The sequence below is a fragment of the Desmodus rotundus genome, chromosome 12, assembly GCF_022682495.2.
Source record: "Desmodus rotundus isolate HL8 chromosome 12, HLdesRot8A.1, whole genome shotgun sequence".
Taxonomy (NCBI): domain Eukaryota; kingdom Metazoa; phylum Chordata; class Mammalia; order Chiroptera; family Phyllostomidae; genus Desmodus; species Desmodus rotundus.
The window spans coordinates 31,321,244-31,341,835 of record NC_071398.1 but is presented as its reverse complement, the minus strand read 5'-3'; the positions used below and the strand labels follow the sequence as shown (position 1 = coordinate 31,341,835).

General features: G+C 57.1%; 1 protein-coding gene across 7 annotated transcripts; it reads left to right on the top strand.

Annotated features, from left to right (window-relative positions):
* The first annotated feature begins 17 nt into the window (after window positions 1–17).
* Window positions 18–10,686, top strand: RNF166 (ring finger protein 166). Of its 7 annotated transcripts, none has more exons than XM_053914498.1 (8): window positions 18–172; window positions 5,499–5,655; window positions 7,455–7,567; window positions 8,262–8,361; window positions 8,488–8,595; window positions 9,096–9,167; window positions 9,267–9,438; window positions 9,626–10,686. In XM_053914498.1, exons 1-7 carry the CDS (start codon window positions 18–20, stop codon window positions 9,432–9,434), a joined length of 873 nt encoding a protein of 290 aa, XP_053770473.1. In that variant the 3' UTR covers window positions 9,435–9,438; window positions 9,626–10,686. The 7 variants fall into 7 exon arrangements, with proteins under 7 accessions (XP_053770473.1, XP_053770475.1, XP_053770471.1 ...); XM_053914500.1 differs by having other exon boundaries at window positions 8,247–8,361; window positions 9,267–9,296; XM_053914496.1 differs by having other exon boundaries at window positions 8,247–8,361.
* Window positions 10,687–20,592: the final 9,906 nt, after the last annotated feature.

Sequence of the window (20,592 nt, the reverse complement as noted above, 5' to 3'; positions counted from 1 at the left end):
GCGGGCCTGGCCCCGGGATGGCGATGTTCCGCAGCCTGGTGGCCTCGGCTCAGCAGCGGCAGCCACCGGGCGGACCCGCAGGCGGTGACAGCGGCCTGGAGGCGCAGTACAGCTGCCCTATCTGCCTAGAGGTCTACCACCGGCCCGTGGCCATCGGCAGCTGTGGCCACACGTGAGTGCGCCGGACTCTGGGCGACCGCGGGTCCGGCGCTCCGCCGCGGGGAGGGGTCTGAGCCTGGCCGAGAGGGGCCCGAGGCCCACGGACGCCGGGCACAGCCGGAGAGCCCGGCGCGCGGAGGACTCGGGGGCGGAGTCACGGGGTTCCCTACGCGGCGCCGGCCCTGCGCTCCCGGCGCGTGCATCTGCGTTAGCCCCGGCTCCGCCAGTCCCGGGCGCTCGACCCCACCACCCCATGAGCACAGAGAGGCGACGGAAACTTTGTCCGGTTCGGAGTCCCCTCGTCCCCGGGGCTGCTGACGGCCTCGGTGGGCCTCCCTGGGTGCCCAGAGGGCAGCAGGCGCGACCTCTGCGCCAGTCGCCTTGGATTCGGTCCCGTGGAGACTGGAGTGGGCAGGTGTAAATAAATGCCTGTGGCTTTTGCTTTCAACTCTTTTTCGGATATATTGTCTAGACTGCTGAGGAGAGGAGTTCCCTAAAGTTAGGAGAGGGGCTTGTTTGGAGTCTGATGCTGTTTTGTTTTGATGGAGAACTTGGGTCATATCGATTAGCACGCAGCCAGGCAGGCTGGCCCTCAGGGGACCAGTCGCTAAGCACCTTACTAGGATTTCCAGCTGCACCAGGGCCCACAGCGGGCTTCCACGGGCTGTTTGAGGAACAGAAACCTGAGGATGTGGTTCTCCCAGCTGAGAGCTGCACTCAAGTCTAATCGTCAGCCTGTTTGGGAGGGAGCTTAGATCAGAGTATCCACTGAAATCAGCAAGACCGGGAGAGGGGACTAGAGGACTTGGCTGCCTATGGAGCTGCTGAGCGAGTAGAGCTTTCACTCCAAGGGACTGAGCTGAGGTGCACCCAGGCTGATAGGAGGCCCTAGAACATTTTGCAAACAAAGCTGACTTGGGAGGCTCTTGATACAAAGTGGTAGCTGGAACTGCTGGGTGGGTGTGTGACTGTTCGTCACGCAGAGAAGTGGCAGAGATAGTGTCAGGTTCCAGGAAGCCTTCACTTCCTTTCTAACATCTCCATGTCAGGCAGCATAGTAGAGCACTGCAGGCTGGTCTTGAAGGGCATGGCGCCTCACTTTTTCATGCTTCTTGTGACATTTTGACAGGGGCAGTCTCTGAACAGGACTTGTTTCTTGTAAGCACATACCAGTGGGTGTTTTAAGGTGTGTTCTGCATCTTTCAGTCCATCGTTGAGAGAGCTGTAAGGCTTCTAATTTTAGAAGGCCTTCCCTAGGCCTCGGGTGGTGTCCCTTTGGCACCAAGGCTCACTCAGCTCTGAGCCACAGTGTTTCCAGTCTCCTGGTCTGCACAAATTTGTATTTTCCAAGCATGTCTTTTCTTCTTAAAATGTGGTTTCCAGAATACAGAACTACACAGAATTGTGAAACGTCTTATAAACACCCTCCCCCCCATGCTTTTTTTTTTTTTTTTTTTTTTTTTGCATAATCTGATCCCTCTCCTATTTCTGAGGCCTGTCCTACAAAAGCCTTTTCTACAACTTCTACCTTAAAAAAAGACTTACTCCCTAGCTCTCCCTGCTGGCTTGTTTTCCTAGCTATTCTGTTTCTACTTCTTACTTCCCCTAGGTTTCTTCTGTAGTGTTGTAACTATATGTGTGCAGATAAGCGAAGAAGATTTAAAGGCTCTGCCTTTCCTTTTGAAAACCTTGCTGGTGGTTTGGTTATTTCCCCCCACGGCTACCTAACTAAGCAACTTCCTTCCTCGGCATAAATTTTCTAGTGGTGAGAGCAGCTCTGTATAGGATAGATAGTCAGCATCCAGGCAGAAGGAGGGTTTACAGGGCTTTCGAGCAGGATTCCCCTCAGTGGAGCTTGTGGAAGAGCTCCCAGGAACTGCCCAGGGGCCCCAGAGGAAGCCAGTTTTCTGTCACACTCAAGGGACATTCTGGGCAGTGAGCCACATCCGGAAACAAACTGCTTGGCTGTTTCTAACTATCTCATAGACCCTCCCCGAGGGCCTGTGTTTGTTTGGGGCACGGTTCAGCCGAGGCTGCCTCTGGCTTCTATGTCTCTTCTTTCATCCCCTCTACTCAGTGCTGTCACACCTATCCCTGCATGTAAGTGTCCTCACATACAATTTGTTAATGAACAGAGATCAGAGATCGTAGAACAAAGCTCATGTATAAGGGGAACTGTAAGGAATGATAATAATAGATGTTGTCTGAGTACTCCTTGCATGCCACAGCCCTGTGAGGCAGGTACTGTCCTTATTCCTTAGTACAAGGAAAATGAGAGAGAGGCTCAGTAAAGTTCCCAAAGTGTCATAGCAAAGCCAGGATTTGAGCTTGGGTAGCCAGGCCCTCCCTCTTAGCTACTCTCCCCCCGCCACCTTCAGCACCCCCTTCCCCTGCATTTTTGTAGCAGTGACTACAGACCCTGGGGACCAATAAGCCTTTACAGCCCTCCGCCCAGCTGCACCTAAGCCCATGAGCTGGCTTCTCTGGGTGGGGTCCCAGAGGCCTCAGGAGCTTCTGTCACTCCCTGCTCAGCTGCCCAAGAGCACTGGCCTCAGACCCATGGAGGCCTGGGCCCACAGGTGGCTCAGCTGGATCTGTGTGTGGGTGAGCCCAGCCATGTGGGGTCAGGGCATGAGCCAGTGAGTGACCACATAGAAAAGGCTTTGGAAGTCCCCCTACCAGCTCAGGACAGCTCCAGGTGCCTGGGGCCCAGCCTGCTTGCCCTCCTGGGTCTCTGAAACATTGGCCTGTGCTGGTGCACCTGAGTGCTGCCGCTGTGGCCTGGAGTCCATGCAGCAGCCGTCAGGCTGTTGCAGCTGTTGCAGCTGTGCCTGCAGGCCTGAGTGAGAGAGCAGACCCCTCAGCTGCCTTTTTCAGCTGGGAAGCTGTCCAGCACCAGCCCCTTGGGCAGATGCGGGCACTTTTTGTCTGCGTGGCTCTCAGCACACCACGGTGATGGTGCTGGAAACTAGGCCGTGAGCTAAGCTACTAGGTGGACACCTGGTTCTGCCTCTAGCTCCTCAGGGACTGGGACATGGAGACAAGCAGTGCTGTGGGGCTGTCGGGCGAGTCCGGGGTCATGCAGGGGTCTGTGTATGTCTTCTTGACACGGGTCCCAAAGTTCCCCTGCCTGCTGCTGGAGGACAGTTGGGCGCCCTTCACCCCAACCTCTGTCTGTCGGAGACCTGCTCCTCTGGAGGCCTGTACTGGGCCCTGCATTCTCCTGATGACGTGCAGGGACCACACATGACAGCTCGTCCCCACGTGTGGTCCTGTGTCCTTTCTTTCTGCACGTGTGTTTACAGCTTTATTGAAATACAGTTGCCTTATTTAAAGCAGGTAGGTCAGTGGTTCGCAGTATATCCACAGCACTGAGTAACATTACCTCAGTCACTACATTCTGATCACCCCAAAAAGAAACCTCATCCCCATTGGCAGTCAGACTCTGTACCCCAACCCCACACCCACCAACCTGCTTTCTGTCTCTGTGGGTTTGCCTGTTCTGGACAGTTCACATAAACGGAATCCTACTCTGTGGTCCTTTGTGATCAGCTTCTTTCACCGAGCATGACTTTTCCAAGATTCCCCTAGCGGTCGCACCTGTCAGCCCACACTCCCCCTTATGGCTAAGTTGTAGTCCATCACAGAGATAGACCACGATCTGCATGTCCAACATCTGTCGATGGACATGGGGTTGTTTCCGCCTGGCTGTTGTGACTGGTGCTGGGTGAGCACTCATGTGGGCTTTTTTCGGCTTCCCCATTGTGACCATCTCACCAGCACTTTCCTCCAGACTCTGGGTGAAGGAAGAGGCTTCTTCCCCCAGCTGTTAGGCTAAGCATATGCTGAGACTGGCGAGAGGGGCAGCCCTGGAATCCTCACTGGAGCACCGGGGTGGGTGCGTGGTGTCCCCCTTGCATGCCTGCCGTGATGCCTGGTGAGCCCTCCCTGGGTGCAGGATGTGGCAAGTGGGCCCACCTCCTTACTCTGCAGGACAAAGCCTAGCTGGGCCTTCTCTCATGTGCAGACGTTAATGTGAGAGGGGACTGGCCAGGTGGTGGCAGCACCAGGGGCCAGTGTGTAGGAGGAGGGCCTTGGGTTGGGCAGCATGAGGGACTCTGGATCCCCTTGCCTGGGTTTTTTTTGGAAAAGGAGTTGAAAATATGGTGGAAAAGGGACCCTGAGCCCTTAGCTTAGCTGCATTCTCTGGACACTCAGGAACATTCTCACACCCCTGTGTCACGTACAGCTCATGTCCCCACCATGGCCCAGTCTGCTTGACATACCCAGGTGGGAGTAGAGGGGTGTGCACCCTGGTTTCTTGCAGGTTTCCTGCAACCTGCAGAGCTGCCACGTTTCTCATGCATCCGGGCCCGGCCCCTGTGATGGGACTGAGCACGTGCTTTTCTGGGGCTGTGGAGGTTCCAGGTGCCTGTCTCAGCTAAGTGGTCCCCACAGCTCTTTTTAAAGCTCGACTGATGTGGTCCTGCAGTCAAGCGCCTTCTCCCTCTCACCCCCTCTGACCAGCTCTGCTCCCTAAGAGCAGCCTGCTCCTTTGCATTGTGGAGGGTGGTTGTGAATTCCAGCTGACGGGTGCGTGGGCAGGAGGGCTCACTGCATGTGCAGCACGCACAGGATGGGACATCTCCAAGGACGGCGCTGAGAGCTCAGGACCACAAGAAGCCTCAAGTGCCCAAGTGCATGCCCCAGGCCAGGAGTATCACTGCTGAATAGTCGGGGTCTGAGCACAGTCCCTCCTGTCACTGTCTTCAATTCAGGCCTGTCAGGAGCCCTTACTGTCTGAGGAGGGGGCAGTGTTCCAGGGCTGCTGATGCTCACGTGCCCGCTTTGGCCCTGCCCCATCCAGTGAGTCCTGGGTCCCTGGGGCCCTGTGGTTTCCTCTCACCATTGTTAGTGATTTTACTCCCCAGAGCTTAGTGGGTGGAGGGTCTCCAGGGTCTCCTGTACTGCCCCTTAGTCCTCTGAGCCCCCTGAGGTGTAAGTACCATGTGGCGGTGAGACAGGCAGGCCAAGCCTGGCCTCCTTCTACAACCAGAGCTCTTGCTGGGAACAGGGCCATGAGGCCAGCACAGGTCCTAGAGAGCCACAGCTGCAGCTCTGCCCAGTTCCAGGGTGTGGCAGAGGGTCCCAAGAGCCCATGGCTAAGAGGGGACTTCGAGTCATTGTTTAGCCCAATAGTGCCCATCCAGCCAGTGGGACTCAGGCTTAGGAGTGACTGTCTCCAGAAACTTCCAGTTGACAGCAGAGGTGAGTTGCCCTGCGTGGGCTGCAGCAGGCTGGCCTGTGACCTCAGGCCCATGTCCCCTGCCCCACTGCAGGTTCTGCGGGGAGTGCCTCCAGCCATGCCTGCAGGTACCATCTCCCCTTTGTCCGCTGTGCCGGCTGCCCTTTGACCCCAAGAAGGTGGACAAGGCTGCCCAGGTGGAGAAGCAGCTCTCATCCTATAAGGCACCCTGCCGGGGCTGCAACAAGAAGGTACCCCACCCCAAGGGGCTTCCTGGGTCCAGGAGGGGGCTTTTTTTAAAAAAATTTTATTTATTTTTAGAGAGCCGGGAAGGGTGGGAGAGGGAGATGGAGAGAAACATCGATGTATGTGAGATAAACACTGATTGGTCGCCTTTCACACACACCCCAGCCAGGGACTGGGCCCCCAAACCCACATGTGCCCTGACTGGGAATCGAACTGGGGACCTTTCACTTTGCAAGACAATACTCAGCCAACTGAGCCACACCAGTCAGGGCCAGAAGAGGGTTTTGAGTGCTTGGGGCCCTGGTTCTGCCCTCCAGCAAAGAGCTGGGCTCTTCCCTTTCCTGTTGAGGACCCTGCAGCTCTGCTCAGCCCCTCCTGCACAGCATGAGGCATTTCTAGATGGTCCTACCTCTTGTCCCATGTTGCACCCTCTACACCCCACTCCACTCCACTTCCTGGCCTGGGCTCTGGGTTGCTTGTATGCATTGTAGCCGATACAGGGACACAGGCTAAGCTGAAACCCACCCCAGACACAGCCTTGATGCTCCAGGGATCCGCTGCCCACTGCAGGCATTGACGTTAGGGGAGAGGGCAGTTGGGGCCATGGGCTGAATGGAGCACATCGCTCTGTGGCCTGTCACCCACCCCAGCCTGCCTTAGGCATGCTGTCCGGAACCCACCCCACCACTGTCCTTACACCCCACTGCTCCTCCAGGGCTGAGAGGCCCTCCCTCCTGGTGAATGGAGTAGGAACTGAGTTTGAATTTACATTTTGAGACTTAGCCATCTCTCTGGTTAACAAGTTCTACTAATCTAGTACAACGGAAGACAGCCCTGGATTGCTTTGCCCTAAAGGTCAAAGGTCTGAACTTCTGGGGTTCTCTGAGGATCTCTGGGAGGGGCTGCTGGGGCTTCCTTCAAGCTCACGTAGCCCCTTTCCCGCTTCTCCCCCTGATCTTTCTGTAGTTTCACATGTGAAGTGGCCTTGCCCTTCACTCCGTGCCCCCCCTGCCCTGGGCAGAGCTGGTATTGGAAGGCTGCTCTGTCATCTCAGACACTGGGTCAGGCCTCAGCCCTGGGGACCATGCCCTGGACTTATAGAGGTAGCTGTGTCCCTGGCTGCTTCCTCAGTTCCACGAACTGCTTTCCTTTTTGTGAAACGTTTACCTTCTAGCCTCGGCATAGGCACCATGGCAGGAAGGTGGTGTTCACACCCCAGGGAGGGTTGAGCAAGGGTCCTTGTCAGCTCTCACCTTCCCCCCACTCTGACCTGAACTGGGACTCCTTCCCTGCACCCCCACTGCCCTCTAGAGTTTGTGACTCAGGAGGCCGAGAAGATTGTGCTGTGTTTGGTTTGGTACCTTTTGGTAAGGAGTTTTGTCCAATGTTCGGTGGTCTAAAAGAATTTGACCCATTGGTTCCTGTTACAAAGGACATTTTTCCTGAATGACCGTACCTTCCTGTTCCCCCAGGAACTGTCTCTGCCCTCAGCTCCCCAGAGACCCCAGCCTGGGTGTCCTCCCATTCAGGAGCTGATGGCCAATGCCAGCCCCCTGTGAGGTCCCGGCTGAACAGGCAGCACCTGCTGCTGGGTCGCAAGTCCGCCTCCTTTCCTCAGCGCCTTTTCTCCAACAGAGACGCTGCGCCCCTGAGAGAAGCCCCAGAATGTGCTCATGGAGCCACTGAGCTGTGAACAGCAGGAGCAGGACCTGCTTGCTGACTGTTCTCTGGTCCGACAGACCCTGAGGCTTTTCCTGTCCCCAGACCCCGGACGGCCTGACACCTGCCCTGCCTCTCTTCCTAGGTGACGCTGGCCAAGATGAGGGTGCACGTTTCCTCCTGCATGAAGGTCCAGGAGCAGATGGCCAACTGTCCCAAATTTGTCCCTGTGGTGCCCACATCCCAGCCCATTCCCAGGTAGGCTACCCCACCAGGGGCCCTCAGAGTTCCTGTCCCTTGTTGGAGCAGCTCCTGGTCTGCATCACTGCTTGGGGCAGCGCTGCTCTGCCCTGAGAAGTGGGAGGCTCTGTACTTCCTCTGGGGGAGCCTCACTACCCTGCAGGAAGAGGAACCCCGGAGGTTCCACGCCAGGCTCATGCATCACCACCTAACAGGGGAGTGCTTACCCCAGAAAATCTGGGTCTGGACAGACGCCACCTCTCAGGGTAGGCAGCCTGTCCTCACCCTGCTTTCCCAGCCACGTTGGGGGAAGAGAGAGACTGGGAGTGTATGAGATGGCAAGTGGCTCCAGAGAACTTGCAGTGGGGTGTGCAGGGGAGCAGGGCAGAGGGTCTCATGATGGCCAAGGTCCCATTGATGGCCATGGAGGAGCAGTGGGGTATAAAGACAGTGGTGGGGTGGTTTCCAGGGCAGGATGCCTAAGGCAGGCTGGGGTGAGTGACAGAGGCCAGAGAGCGATGCACTCCATTCAGCCCGTGGCCCCAGCTGCCCCCCTTTCCCCTCTGGCTGGGCCTCCTTCCCGCCTACTGCCCAGGGGAGGGCAGGGCATGCCTGTGGTGTGACAGATGGGGCCAGGCTTCAAGAAGGTCAGCAGTGCCCAGGTGGGCCACCACTTACCCCTCTGCTTCCTGCCCAGTGCCGTCCCCAACAGGTCCACCTTTACCTGCCCTTACTGCGGCGCCCGCAACCTGGACCAGCAGGAGCTGGTAAAGCACTGTGTGGACAACCACCGCAGTGACCCCAACCGCGTGGTGAGCGCCTGCTGCCAGCCTGCCTGGGTGCCTGAGCCCCACTATCCACCCATGGTGCCTTCCTGGGATCCCGGGGTGGGGGCCTCTCCACTCTGGCTCAGTTTCACCTCAGTACCCCTGTTATAGGTGTGTCCCATCTGCTCGGCGATGCCCTGGGGTGACCCCAGCTACAAGAGTGCCAACTTCTTGCAGCACCTGCTCCACCGGCACAAGTTCTCCTACGACACCTTCGTGGTACATGTCCTGCCTCTTTCCCCCTGGCCCTTAAGCAGCCTTAGGCCCACAATTCAAAGGGAGCTGAGCACACAGAGGGCCCCTGGGTTTCTGGAGCTGCCGGCAGGCCTGGTGCTCGTGGCAGTTAGGCCCTGAGGCCACTGGAGGGCCTTGGGGGCTCCGGAGCTACACAGAGCAGCTCAAGGGGGCCTCTTGGCTTTTCAGGGTCTCACCACAAGCTCTCTTCACACTGGGGGAGTGGGGGAGCTTCTCTGGGAGAGGCAGCCACACATATGGTGGCCGTCATAGGGCACCGTCTCCCTAGCCCTGCCAGCATAGAGAGCCCCATGGAGGCTGACAGGCTGGCCTCGGGTGCTTGTCAGAAAGAAGCCAAAGGGATTTCACCAACTGGAAAACCTCCAGCTCGTTCTCCTTCTCCCACCTGCTTGGGCTGGAACCATGCAGGCTCTTCCTCCTGCTCAGCCCCACCCCACCCAGCCCTGTCCTCCTGTCCCTGCCAGCCGCAGGTTCCTTGGCTGTGCGGGACAACCACCTGTGCTCCTGTTTGCCCTCTGGGCTCCTGGTGGTTACAGGTATGCAGCTCTCTGGCTTCTCTGCTCATCTCAGAACCCCAGTTTTCACATCTGAGGCACAAGGACAGCTCTTTCTCCAAGCGTCTGCCCCTCCCACAGGTCCGCTGCGCAAGGTGTCCCCTGGACGAGGTATCCCCTGGGCAGCTGCAGGGACCCTGTGCAGCCCTCGGGTTGAGAACCTGGGAGCAGCCAGATACCGATCCCACATGTGGGCAGCACTTCAACCTCCAGCAGAGCTTTCGCTACATGACAGTGGTGACCCCATGACCCCGTATGACTATGCAGGGCCTCCTTCTTGTCCTGGGTCATACTGAAAGGAGGTGGGGAGACAGGAAGTGGTACTGCTGGTTAGTTTGGGGTGACTGGACAGAGGAAGTGGTCCTGAGAAGTCACTAGCACAGCCGGCCCTCCTGCCTGAGCCCATGAGCCCCCAGCCCATCTCCACCCCTGTCTTCCAGGACTACAGCATCGATGAGGAAGCCGCCTTCCAGGCCGCCTTGGCCCTGTCTCTCTCCGAGAACTGAAGGCACAGCCCAGCTGCCAGGACCCTACCCTCCAGCCTCGAGGGACAGGGCCATGCTTGCTCTCTGGCCCGGCACCTGCACTTGAATGCGCCTTGTGGGCCAGGTGGGGCCTCCATCATTTCAGAAGGAGAGGCGGTCCTCAAGATTGCCAGGGCCCAGGAGAGACCACTGTCCCCTCGCCATCAGAGGATGGCCGCCTGTGCTCCTGGCCAAGCACGGCTGGTTTCTTCGGTGCTTCGGGCCAAGCAGGCGGCCCTCTCAGGGTCGGCCCTTTGGGACTGAGAGCAGTCAGCTGCCTGCCTCTCTCAAAGCCATGCTGCCCTCCCCACGCGGAGGGGGAGCCCCAGCGACACCCGGCTGGCCGCCGGCGTCTGGCAGCGCTTCCCCTGTGCACCCAGTACTGGCTTTGTGATACCTAGAAATTCCAGCATTTTTCTATATGTTCCAGCGTGATAGCCTTTTCACATTTTATAGAGCCAAGACAAAGCAGTTACTCTTCATATTGCAATATCTGTGTTTGACTAGGAACAATAGTATTTTTATGAAACATTTACAAAATTATATTTTTAAAAAAAAAATTGAAAACAGTTGAGTGATCAAGCTGGGGAGGGAAGGAAAGACGGGGCAGATGCCAGAGCCAGAATGAACCATGAGTTTTGCTTGTGCGCACAGAATGGAGGGCCACGTCCTGGGTCATCTGTTTTCCAGGGTTCCTGTGGCTGGTTTGTCACTTCCCTTTGATAATGACCTGGGAGAAACCCTAGCGCCTTGGCCACTTCTGTGGCAGCTTGGCTGCATGGGCCTCCTGCCTGGGGTCTTGGCTTCAGCCAGCACCTTTCCAAAGCTGGCCACACCCTGCCACCCCCAGTGGTGGTAGACCTTGGGGGTGGCTTGTGCAATAGTGGGCTGGACCGGAAAGTGCTTGTCTTGTTTGGTTCATGGCATAAATTATTGCTGTCTTTTTAAAAAATTTAAATAAAATGTTTCAAAGCATCTATAGCAGCCTGGTGGGTTTCATTCTGCGAATATTAAAAGCAGAGGACCAGCCCTGACCGTTGTGGCGCAGTGGGTTGGGTGTCATACCACAAACCGAATGGTCACCGGTTTGATCCCTGGTCAGGGCACACACCTTGGTTGTGGGTTCGCTCCCTGGTCAGGGTGCTTATGAAAGGCTACAGATCGATGTTTCTCCTGTCAGTGTTTCTCTCCCTCCTTGATGTTTCTCCTCCTCTCTTTCTCCCTCCCTTCCCCTCTCTCTAAAAATAAGTAAAATCTTTTAAAAAGTGGAGGGCTGGTGTGGAGTCACCACAGCCTTCCTTTGCAAATGTGTTTCTGTCTCCAGGCAGCTCCAGCTTAGAGTGAAGCTGGCTCCAAGGTCACCATGAAGAGGACGCAGGGCCAGGAGGAGCACCGTGGGTCAGCCACCCTGCCCACCACTCCCAGGCCCTGTCAGCCTCGACCACTAGCGGTTACTGGGAAGACCAAGTCTTCCCATGAGTGCAGTGCTTCCTTAGGGCACTGGGGGTTTCTCAGCCCGCGCCCCTCACACCCTGGCCTGTTTTTGCCTGTCAGAGCAAGTTCTTGAATTGCATCTGGTCCCTTGTGACAAACCCAGGCAAGGGTTTGCTGGGCATTGGCAGCTTTCACCTCCTTCTTGGTCCTAGGATGGAATTCACTGAGGCCAGCAGGCTGGCTGGGCACCTACCCAGGCTCCCTGGCCGAGCCTGTTATGGGGTCCAGAGTTGGCTGTGGTGGTCTTCAGGATGCCCTTGGGGTGAAGCCCCACGGTCCTTCTGCAGTCCCCTTCTGGCAGCTACTCTCCTTGCTACTGGCTCTTGGCACCCTGCAGCCAACCCCATAGCCTGCCTGGTGCCCCTAAATGTGACCTTGGCCCCTGAGCCTCACTCAGCCACTAGAGGGTCATGAAGAGCCATTTAGACATTGTAACTCTGCCCTCCTCCACTGCAACCTCCACTTAGGGACTGCACTCCAGGGCCACCATCAGTGCTACAGCCTCTGCGGTTTCCCAAGTCACCATGGGCCTTTCAAAGTTGGCAAACATCACCTGCTGGCCACTATCATGGCCGCTGGTCATCAGAGCTGAGCCCTGCACCTGCCTCGCTCTTGTCCATTTGTCGGCAGGCTGTTTACCCAAGCAGGCCTGTGTTCTGGACCATTCCTGTGGAAGAGGGGGTTCTCCTGAGCTTAAAGCTGTGGCAGGGCAGGACAAGAAGATTCCACAAGCTCAAGGGGAGTGTGACTTGGTCTGAAGTTACCCCCTTTAGAAGCAGTCAGCCTCAGACACCTTCGTTAGGAACCACCCTCCCCTCTGACCAGTCTTTGACTCCGCTGGCTGAGGGTGCCAGGTTCCAGGGAGCAGCAGAGCCGCCTGCCAGCCTGTCCTTTCCATCGCTTTCAGAAGGCAGCCCGTGGTGCAGTGTGCCCCAGAGGAGCTCTCTGGGTCCAGCCTCAGCCTCCCCAAGGGCTGACAGGAGAGGAAGGATGGTGCAGCAGTTAGGGTCCCCCCACAGGAGGCCGGAGGGCTGGAACCCCAGGACCTTGGCTGCAGTGAGGCCCTCTTGCCCCACACTGCCGACTGGCCACCAGGGTCTCAGATTGGAGGCCACCTTCCCTGGCCTCACTGTGGGGGAAGGACCAGGGCCTTGTCAGCTCCTCAGGGAATATGGAGCCAGCTGGGGCAGTGCTGACACTTCCCCTTCCTCCTGCTGCCCCGTCTCTGCTCCACCCTCTACCCCAGCACCATCCTCCTCCCGGGAACCTCCCTGGCACCTGATGCTCTAAGTATTAGGTTGGCCAAAGAGCTTGTTTAGTTTTTTCCATATGATGGCTCTAGCAGTGCTTAGTTGTCTTTAACTTCATTCAAAGCAATTTTGTTAGATTGTATTGTGACAGCTGTCATATCAGTGTGCATTTAAAAAATATTAAAATTGGTGAATTTCTGTGCAACCATTTTAATATTGAAGATGGAAGAAGATAGGCAATATTTTTGGTGTATCACGCTTTATTATTTCAAGAAAGGTAAGAATGCAACTGAAACAAAAGAAGACGTGTGCAGTGTGTGGAGAAGGTGCTGACTGATCACACGTGTCCAAGGTGCTTTGCGAAGTTTCTTGGTGCTACTGACACTTTGGCCAAACAATTCTTTGCTGTGAGACTGATGCACTGGAAGATGTTCAGCAGCACCCCTGGCCTCTGCCCACTAGAAGCCGATAGCGGGAGGTAGCCGACATACTCAGAATATAAGTCAATAAAGTTATTGGTGAAAATGAAAAATGTATCTTATTTTACAGAAAAAACCGTAACAGACTTTTTGGCCAATCCAATACTAACCTCTTCCAGAGCCAGCTAAGCCTTCCTTGGGCCAGGACCCTTGTCCCTTCTTCCCCCAGAGCTGCCTGGACACAGTCTGTGGTTCTGGGCCATCCAAGGGGGCACACGTCCTGCCTCCAGTTAGGTCTTAAGCCTTACTGCAGCGCTGGTGCCCACATGTGTGTTCACCACTCGGCTGCTGGCCAGGGCTGTCCACACCTGGTCAGCCCACTGCCCACCACCTCCTGGGGAACAGGACAGTGCTGCTCCCACAGGCCCCGGCCACTTAGTTGTCATGGCCCTCGGTGCCCAGGAACGCCGGAGGCAGCTATAGGGCATCTCAGCAGGTCCTGACCTTACCATGCCCTTGCTTGCTGTCCACCTGCTAGGGAGATGGCCAGGTGATGGGGCCAGATGGGGCCAGACAGCCACATGGAGCACACAGCACACACAGGATCCGTGAGGCACATGGGGACATGAGGCACAGACAGCCCCGTAGGACATACGGGCCACACTGACCACACCCTTGCTCCAAAACAACGTCCAAGACAGCCTTCCCAGGGGAGAGCACCCCTGGGAACCCCATGTGGGGGGAATGTAGACCTGGACTAGCAGCCTTGCAGTGAGGCTTCGGGGACTCCTCAGGGTGAAGCTGCCGCACCAGCAGCCTCCTCTTCCTTCAGATAAAATCTGAAGTGGAGCCAAATGTCTGAAATCCATGTGGTGGGGCTTCCCAATGAGGATGGGGGCCTAGACTGCAGCTGGGGTAGGAGCTACACACCCAGGCCAGCCCCTCGTGTCCTTTCCCAGGTCCCACCACAAAGCCACGGGGCAGCCAGAGCCAGGGCTGCCACATGGCTGCATCCCAGGTTTCCTGCTGCCCAGCATGTGGGCTCAGATGCAGGGACCCCCTGCTTTGAGGTGGGAGTTCCTGAAGCCAGGGTCACTCCACACGACAAACGCAGGGCCTGACAGTCCCCAGCAGTTTGCCTAGTCCACACAAAGCCAAGCAGCCCTTATGTTCAGGGTCCCCTTATACCTTTGCCCTGGAGTGTCCCCAGCTGGAGGTGTCATGCCCTTTCTTTCATGTTAGGTGGCCCTAGAAAGTGCTTCTTGGTTCCCTGGTATCTGTGGCTTTCCTTGCTAGGAAGGGGACAAACAACCAAGCCTCCTAAAGGAAGGACACTCACAGCACAGGGCTCCCTGGCCCAGGCTGGGTTGCCTTCAGTAACTCAGGGCTCCCAAGCACTGGCCACCATCTCTGGGCACAGGGTGGACTTACAGGGCAGACTGGGCACAGCCATGCTGGCCCACTGCAGAGCAGCCTCCTGGCGGGCTTGGCTCAGCCTGGGTTTGTGGGACTCTAGGCTGGTCCTTTCAGGAAATACAAATGTGTCCAGGGGCCTGGCACCAGAAAACGAGTGGACTACCTGCTTCACCTCATCATCAGGGGCCCAGCACACCTGCCGCACAGGGCTGTACCCTCCCCAAATCCCCTGGGCATGGCGCATGGTTCCACGGGGGAGATAGGGTGAAATCACTGCCCCATTTCCTGAATGAAGACAGAAATTGCAAGAACTTGTTACAAGAGACAAAAAGCCTGACATGCCACAGCCATGGACGACTCCTACTGGGGTACCCTGACAAGTCGAGGCATCTGTGGGGGACAGGATGCCTCTGCCCCCAGGGTCTGGTGTGACAGGGAACTTCCTCATGACACAGCTGCAGTGAGCCTGCTCAGGGGGAAGGGCCTTAAACTCACTCCCTATAAGACATCCTGGGCAGATGGGGTCAGAGGCACCCTCCCCCAATCAGCCTTGGGAACACATCTCCAGCCACTCACTCTTGGTCAGTCAGAAGCAACTAGGGGAGGCTGGCCTCCGGGCCACAGCATGGGCTTCAGCCAAGGAAAAGGACAGACAAGCTAGTGGGAACAAGGTAGACTGGAACAGGTCGGTTCTCTCCAAGTACATCCTTCGCAGCCACGGGTCTGGCCAGCAGCGGGGCTCCCGGTGTGGGCTCTTCCGAGGGAGGAGCAGGAGAGGCAGGCCCCAGCAGACTGTCTGGTGGGCCTGCGCCTCCCCACGAGTCTACGCTGTTAAACCTCTGGAAACACTTAGAGAGGAAGGGGCGAGCACAAGAACAGGCCCCTGGGAAGTGCAAACAGCACCAATGTGGTATTTTTCTAGAACCTCTGAGCACATTTGGTGTGTGGGTTGTGGTGCTGTGCCTAGTTAGTTCTTCTTGATCAGCTGGGCCCTCACAGCAAATAGGAGAGAGCAAGGCCACTGTTAGGGTGACTCTCCTGGGCGGTTGTAAAAAAAACCCCACAGCTACCACAACACAACTGGATTGTCCCATAGCTCAGGAGGTCTGGGGTCCAGCTATTGTCGGGGCTGGTGCCTTCTGAGCACTGTGAGGGAGCATCCATTCTGCTCCTGCCCTCTGGCTCTGCCAGGCTCTGGCAGCCACCAGCATCCTTGGCTCATAGCTGCATCACTGACCTGTTGGCTTCACACAGCATTCTCCTTGTGCCTTCACCTCGTCTGTCCTCTGGATGTGTCTGTGTCCAAATTTCCCCTTTTATCAGAACACAAGTCATCAGACAGGGGCCACCCTAGTGACCTCCCTTTGACCTACAAAGACCCTATATCCAAGTAAGACCACAACCACAGGTGCTGGGGTTGGGACTTCAACATTCGACATCCTTGCAGGGCAAAGGCTTCAACCCCCTGTCAGTTCACCGTTGGCACATGCCGAATAGGGCAACGCTAGGCGTGAGCTCCAGCTTGGTGCCACCTGGACAGGGGCAGCAACTGGTGTCTGTAATCTTATCACACTCATGCTCCGTTGCCTTGTGGATTTCTGGAGGGTGCTGGAACCACCTCTTGGCACCAGGGTTGCTGAGGGCCCCTTGAGAGGTGACATACTGCCCTGACCCTGCCTGGAGACAGAGCCAGTAGGCTCCTGCACAGGTGTTCTGCTCAGTGTGGCAACCAGCACACCAGGCCAGTGAACCTGTCCAACCCACTGGGGGCTCCTTTGCACCTTGAAGGGACTCTGAGTCCTACAGTTAGTGGCCTCTAGAGAGCCTGCCCTAGGCTGGGCCAAATGCCAACAGGATTCCCAGGGCCTGAGAGGTGCATCCTAGAGTCCCAGGCATGTTCTGGCTGCCAGGGCCAAGCTCCTTGACTGAAAGCTGCTGCAGAGGTGAGAGCCAGCTGAGACGCCTCTCCAGCAGACCTCAAGGACAGGACGGACCTTGCTGCTCTCTGTGCCCTGGTGGCGGAGTGAGTAAGAGAAGCACAGCACACCGACCAAGTGAACTCAACACTGTGAGAGTCAAGGTACAGACGCTGCACTGAGGGTGGATCAGCATATGAGGAGGTCCAGTCCGTCACTGTGAGAGAGAACCACCCAACACGTGGCCTTTTGAGTCTCTCCAGCAACCTGTGGAGGACAAGGGGACTGCTCCACTGTGTGGGCAAAGAAGAGTGCAGAGAGGATGCAGTGGGGTGAGCAGCTGGGAACTGAGCTGTGGACTCAACAGACCCCTCACTTCAAGGCCAGGGCTCACCTGCTGATGTCTGACCTCTGTATCATACGAGAACAGCTCCTGCAACCTCACACATGCACCCACATGTGTGCACACATACACATGTTGTTGTAGGTGTGCACGCACAGGACACAGGTCTGCACAAGGGCACATACAAGCATGCACACATACTGACGCAGACGCACACAGCGCATCCCTGCCTGGTTGCTGCTCAGTTCTCACCTCTTGTGCCCCAACCCCCAGGACCCTCCTCAGCACCCAACGTCACACTCTCTGCGTGCCCAAAGGTGTCTAGGCCTCTGTGGCCTACCATATAGTCTGTGTGCAGAGGGACAACGTCCCCTCTCAGTACCCCCGTATCACACAGGATGTGTCCACTGACCCTCTATTTAAGATCCAGTATCAATCACCTCTAACAATCAGGCCCCCAAATGGAATGAGATGAGCAACTGTGAGCAGTAGTGAGTTCGCCTTCGCTGGGGGTGACCAAGCACACACTGGCCACCAGTCTGACCGGTCATTGGGAGCTGGAGCATTGGATCCGAGTTTTCCCAAATCCATCACCTCGGATAGTGTGGGGGTTACCTCAAGTCGGGATTTCCCAACTATGCCCACCGTCCCTCGAGGAGTGCTCCACATACTGACACAGGGGGCCACTGTTGCAGTGGCTGGTGCCCCCAGTGTGAGGGCCATCTGCTTGCTACCTGGGACAGATGAGCCCCAGCTTCAAGGCCCAGTTCTGAGCACTATTCCAAGTCCTGGCGCCAGGCTTACCCCTGGAGCCTGGTACCTTTACACCCGTATCTGCACTCAAGAGCACAAACAGGGGCCCACCCCCCAACCCCCAGAGACATGCATGCCTGGGACCGGGCTATCTGGGGAGTCAATGCTTTTCCATCTAGTCCGACAAGTATTGCTGAACACCCACTGTGGACCTGAGTACACGCGGGTGCTGTGTAGGAACAAGGGCTGACTCCCATCTGGCCCAGGGGAATGGGGGTTCCCACACTGACAGAAGCTGATGGGAGGGGCAGCAGCCTGGCTCTGGGAAGCTGACACCCCCCAGGTCCTAGGTGCCCAGAGAAGATTGCTGTGATTTCTGCAGGAAAGGTAGACCTCAGTCCCCAGCAAGGCTTACCCTGGGTGAGAGGGGGGGGGTGCTGAGAAGTGTATTTCCCACCGCAGGGGGAGGCAGAAGACTTCACCACCAAGCACAGTGGCTGTTCTGAAGACAGGAGAGCACAGAGCAGAGCAGATGAGGACCGCTGCACCCCTCTCCCAGCTGCACAGGTAGGGACAGATAGATGCTGAGGTTTTCCTCTGTAGGTACCACTTGGGTCCCACAGCCAAAAGTCAGTCTGTGCCATCAAGTGAGGGCAGTTCTGAGATGTTAGCAGGGACTGGAAACTTCCCTTTGGGTCATTTGTTACAGCAGCCCCAGGAAAGGAATCAACTGCCCCTACCCGAAGGCTCTCTCAGGACCCTCAGGTCCCTCGTGCATTTCCAAGATGAGATCAGCAGACTCTCCACAGGAGTGCTCGAGCTTCCCTAAATAACAGAGTGTCTCTCTGGGGATTAGGAACGGGTTGCTGAGTGAAGAAGAACAATATAGGCAAAAGGTTGGCCCAGGTGTCTGCAAGTGCTATCTATGTCTGGGAGGGGAAGAGAGAAGGAAGAGAGGGTATAAACAGAAAACTTTCAAGGCCCAGGAACAGGTGAATAAGAAGAAGGCAGTCACGTGTCCTCTGAAAACCACATTCATGGTAGCATGGTGCCAGGCCATGGCCCATAGGAAAGACTAGTGTCTTCTGTCTGTGCATGACCTGACCTTCCATGCACCCTCACCAAGCAACAGATGGGGTACACACAGCTCGGGTTAGGCTAGAAGTGTGGGCCCAGGTCCCAATTCTACCGCTTCCCAATTTCTCGGAGCCTGTTTTTTCATCTGCAAAACTGTGGGAATGTAAAACACTGTGTGACATGGCCCTCCGTCCCACTGTCTGCACGGGTTCTTCTACAGACTCACCCCCATAACCACCGTGCCTCCCCACCCACCCAAGCATCAGAGAGCACCAAAGCACCAATGCAAAGCACCTGGGCCTCAAAAGGTTCTTCTGGGAAGGCAGGCTTGCTGCACATCCATAGAAACACCTGGGGCTCTCAGGGGGCTGGCCAGGTGCTGTGTCCGCCCACCTAGAGACTGCCCCATCTAACCCTTGGATGCACGAAACATCCACATCAAAAAGGAACAGACATCAGAACTGACTCACCCAGCTCTTTGTGGCACTGAGGATTCCAAAGGACACTGGAGGAGGCACATGGCTGCCCAGAGTCACAGACAGGCTGTTGCAAAGTGCACGGGCTTTGCCCTCTTTGATTAAACTTCCAATAACCACATGCCTGAACCCCTTGGAATTCCAGAACTCCAGGCTGTGTCATTTCTTCCACCAAATGAGCTGCCTGGATGCCTGGGGCCAACTCCTAAAGTATTGTCTCCAGAGGGAAGGGGCCCACTGGAAAAGGGTCCCAGCTCCACCGGGCCTGCTGACCCCACTGGTCACCATTATGGCTGACCAGCTGAGGTAGCTTTGGAGTTCAGGGCTTGTGCGCATCAGTCCTATCGCGCGGGTTTGAGCAAGAGGTGGGACGTACGTAACAGGCTGGAGCGAGGGTTATCCCAGGGCTCTGGGCACGCTCCCACACCCTATGCACTGGAGACGCTGGGCTCGCATCCGTCCCTGACCTCCGCCATTTAGTCCGCAATGAATGGGTGCGTCAGGCCGTAGGTGTCGGCGTGACTCCCGGCGCACGCCAGGGAGGTCCCGTGGGCAGGACACGCCGGCCACGCGCTCCTGCCCCCACGCCGCGCACCTGTCCTGGGCGTGGCCCCAAACCCGTGTTCCGAGGTCCCGCCCCGCCCCGCCCCGGCCGCGCCGCATGCTAGTTGGCCCAGGCAGCGCGCTATGCTAATGAGCCTGACCCTGCCCGGCACCTGCCGCGGAGCTGCGGACCCGGGTTCTGTGGACTCGCAAGTGGGACACGCGCCTGCGAGGAACAATGCCGCGCTCTTTCCTGGTGAAAACGCACTCCAGCCACAGGGTCCCCAACTACGGGGAGCTGGAGACCCAAAGAGGTAGGGGCTGCCGGACTCCGCAGCCGCCGCCCAGGGCTTGAGCTTCCTCTGGGCAAGAGAGGGAAGCCCCTGGGAGCGGGGAACACCTGTCCCAGGTAGGAAGAGAGGCGTTAGCTCACCAGCACGGCTGGCTCCGAGGCCTCGAGGCTGGAGGTAGGTTGGTGGTCCCAGTCCGAGTCCGCGTCCAGCGGAGTGCGTGGGCATTCTCTCCCCACTTAGAGAAGTTTCTAGGCCCCCAAACACTCTGGGCTGTCCCCCTATGGTCTGGCGAACCGATCACAGCTAAGGGAACCAGGATTCATCTTCCTGGGGCAGGAGGTTTGGGAGGCGTCCCAGAGATTGTGGGAAGAGAGCTGGAGGGCCACCTGGGGCTGCCGTCCAAGGACTCACGAGGAATATCCTGGTTTGGGTGGTGAGTACGGGGGCCGGGAAGAGTGACCATGGGCTGTCTAGTGCCAAGGCCCAGCTTGTTTAGCGTTCCGAGGGCTCCTCCTGTGCCTCCTCACTCCTCCTGAGGGTCTCCTTCCCTCTGGCCTCCCTTCGCCCCAGTGGAGGTGGCCAAGAACAGGCTGGGCTAAAGGGCTGCGATCCTATCCCCAAGGGGCTTGGTAGGGAGATGGGAGTCCAGGACCCAGCACTGTTCCCCCATTCCCATTTCCTACTGGGCATCAGGACTTGCAGAGGCCCCAGGGTAAAGCCCCTAGAGCAGTCAGGCTTTGTCCCTCCTAGCTCAGCAGCTTCCTGGGGCTAAGACCCCCTGGGGGACTGCTTCATGATTCAGAGTGAGAATGGGGCAGGGGAGACACTGTGGTGGCGTGGGCACCTCAGAGCCTTTTAGGGCTCTCAGAACCCGGTGTGGGGAGGGAGTCTCTGGCCAGTACC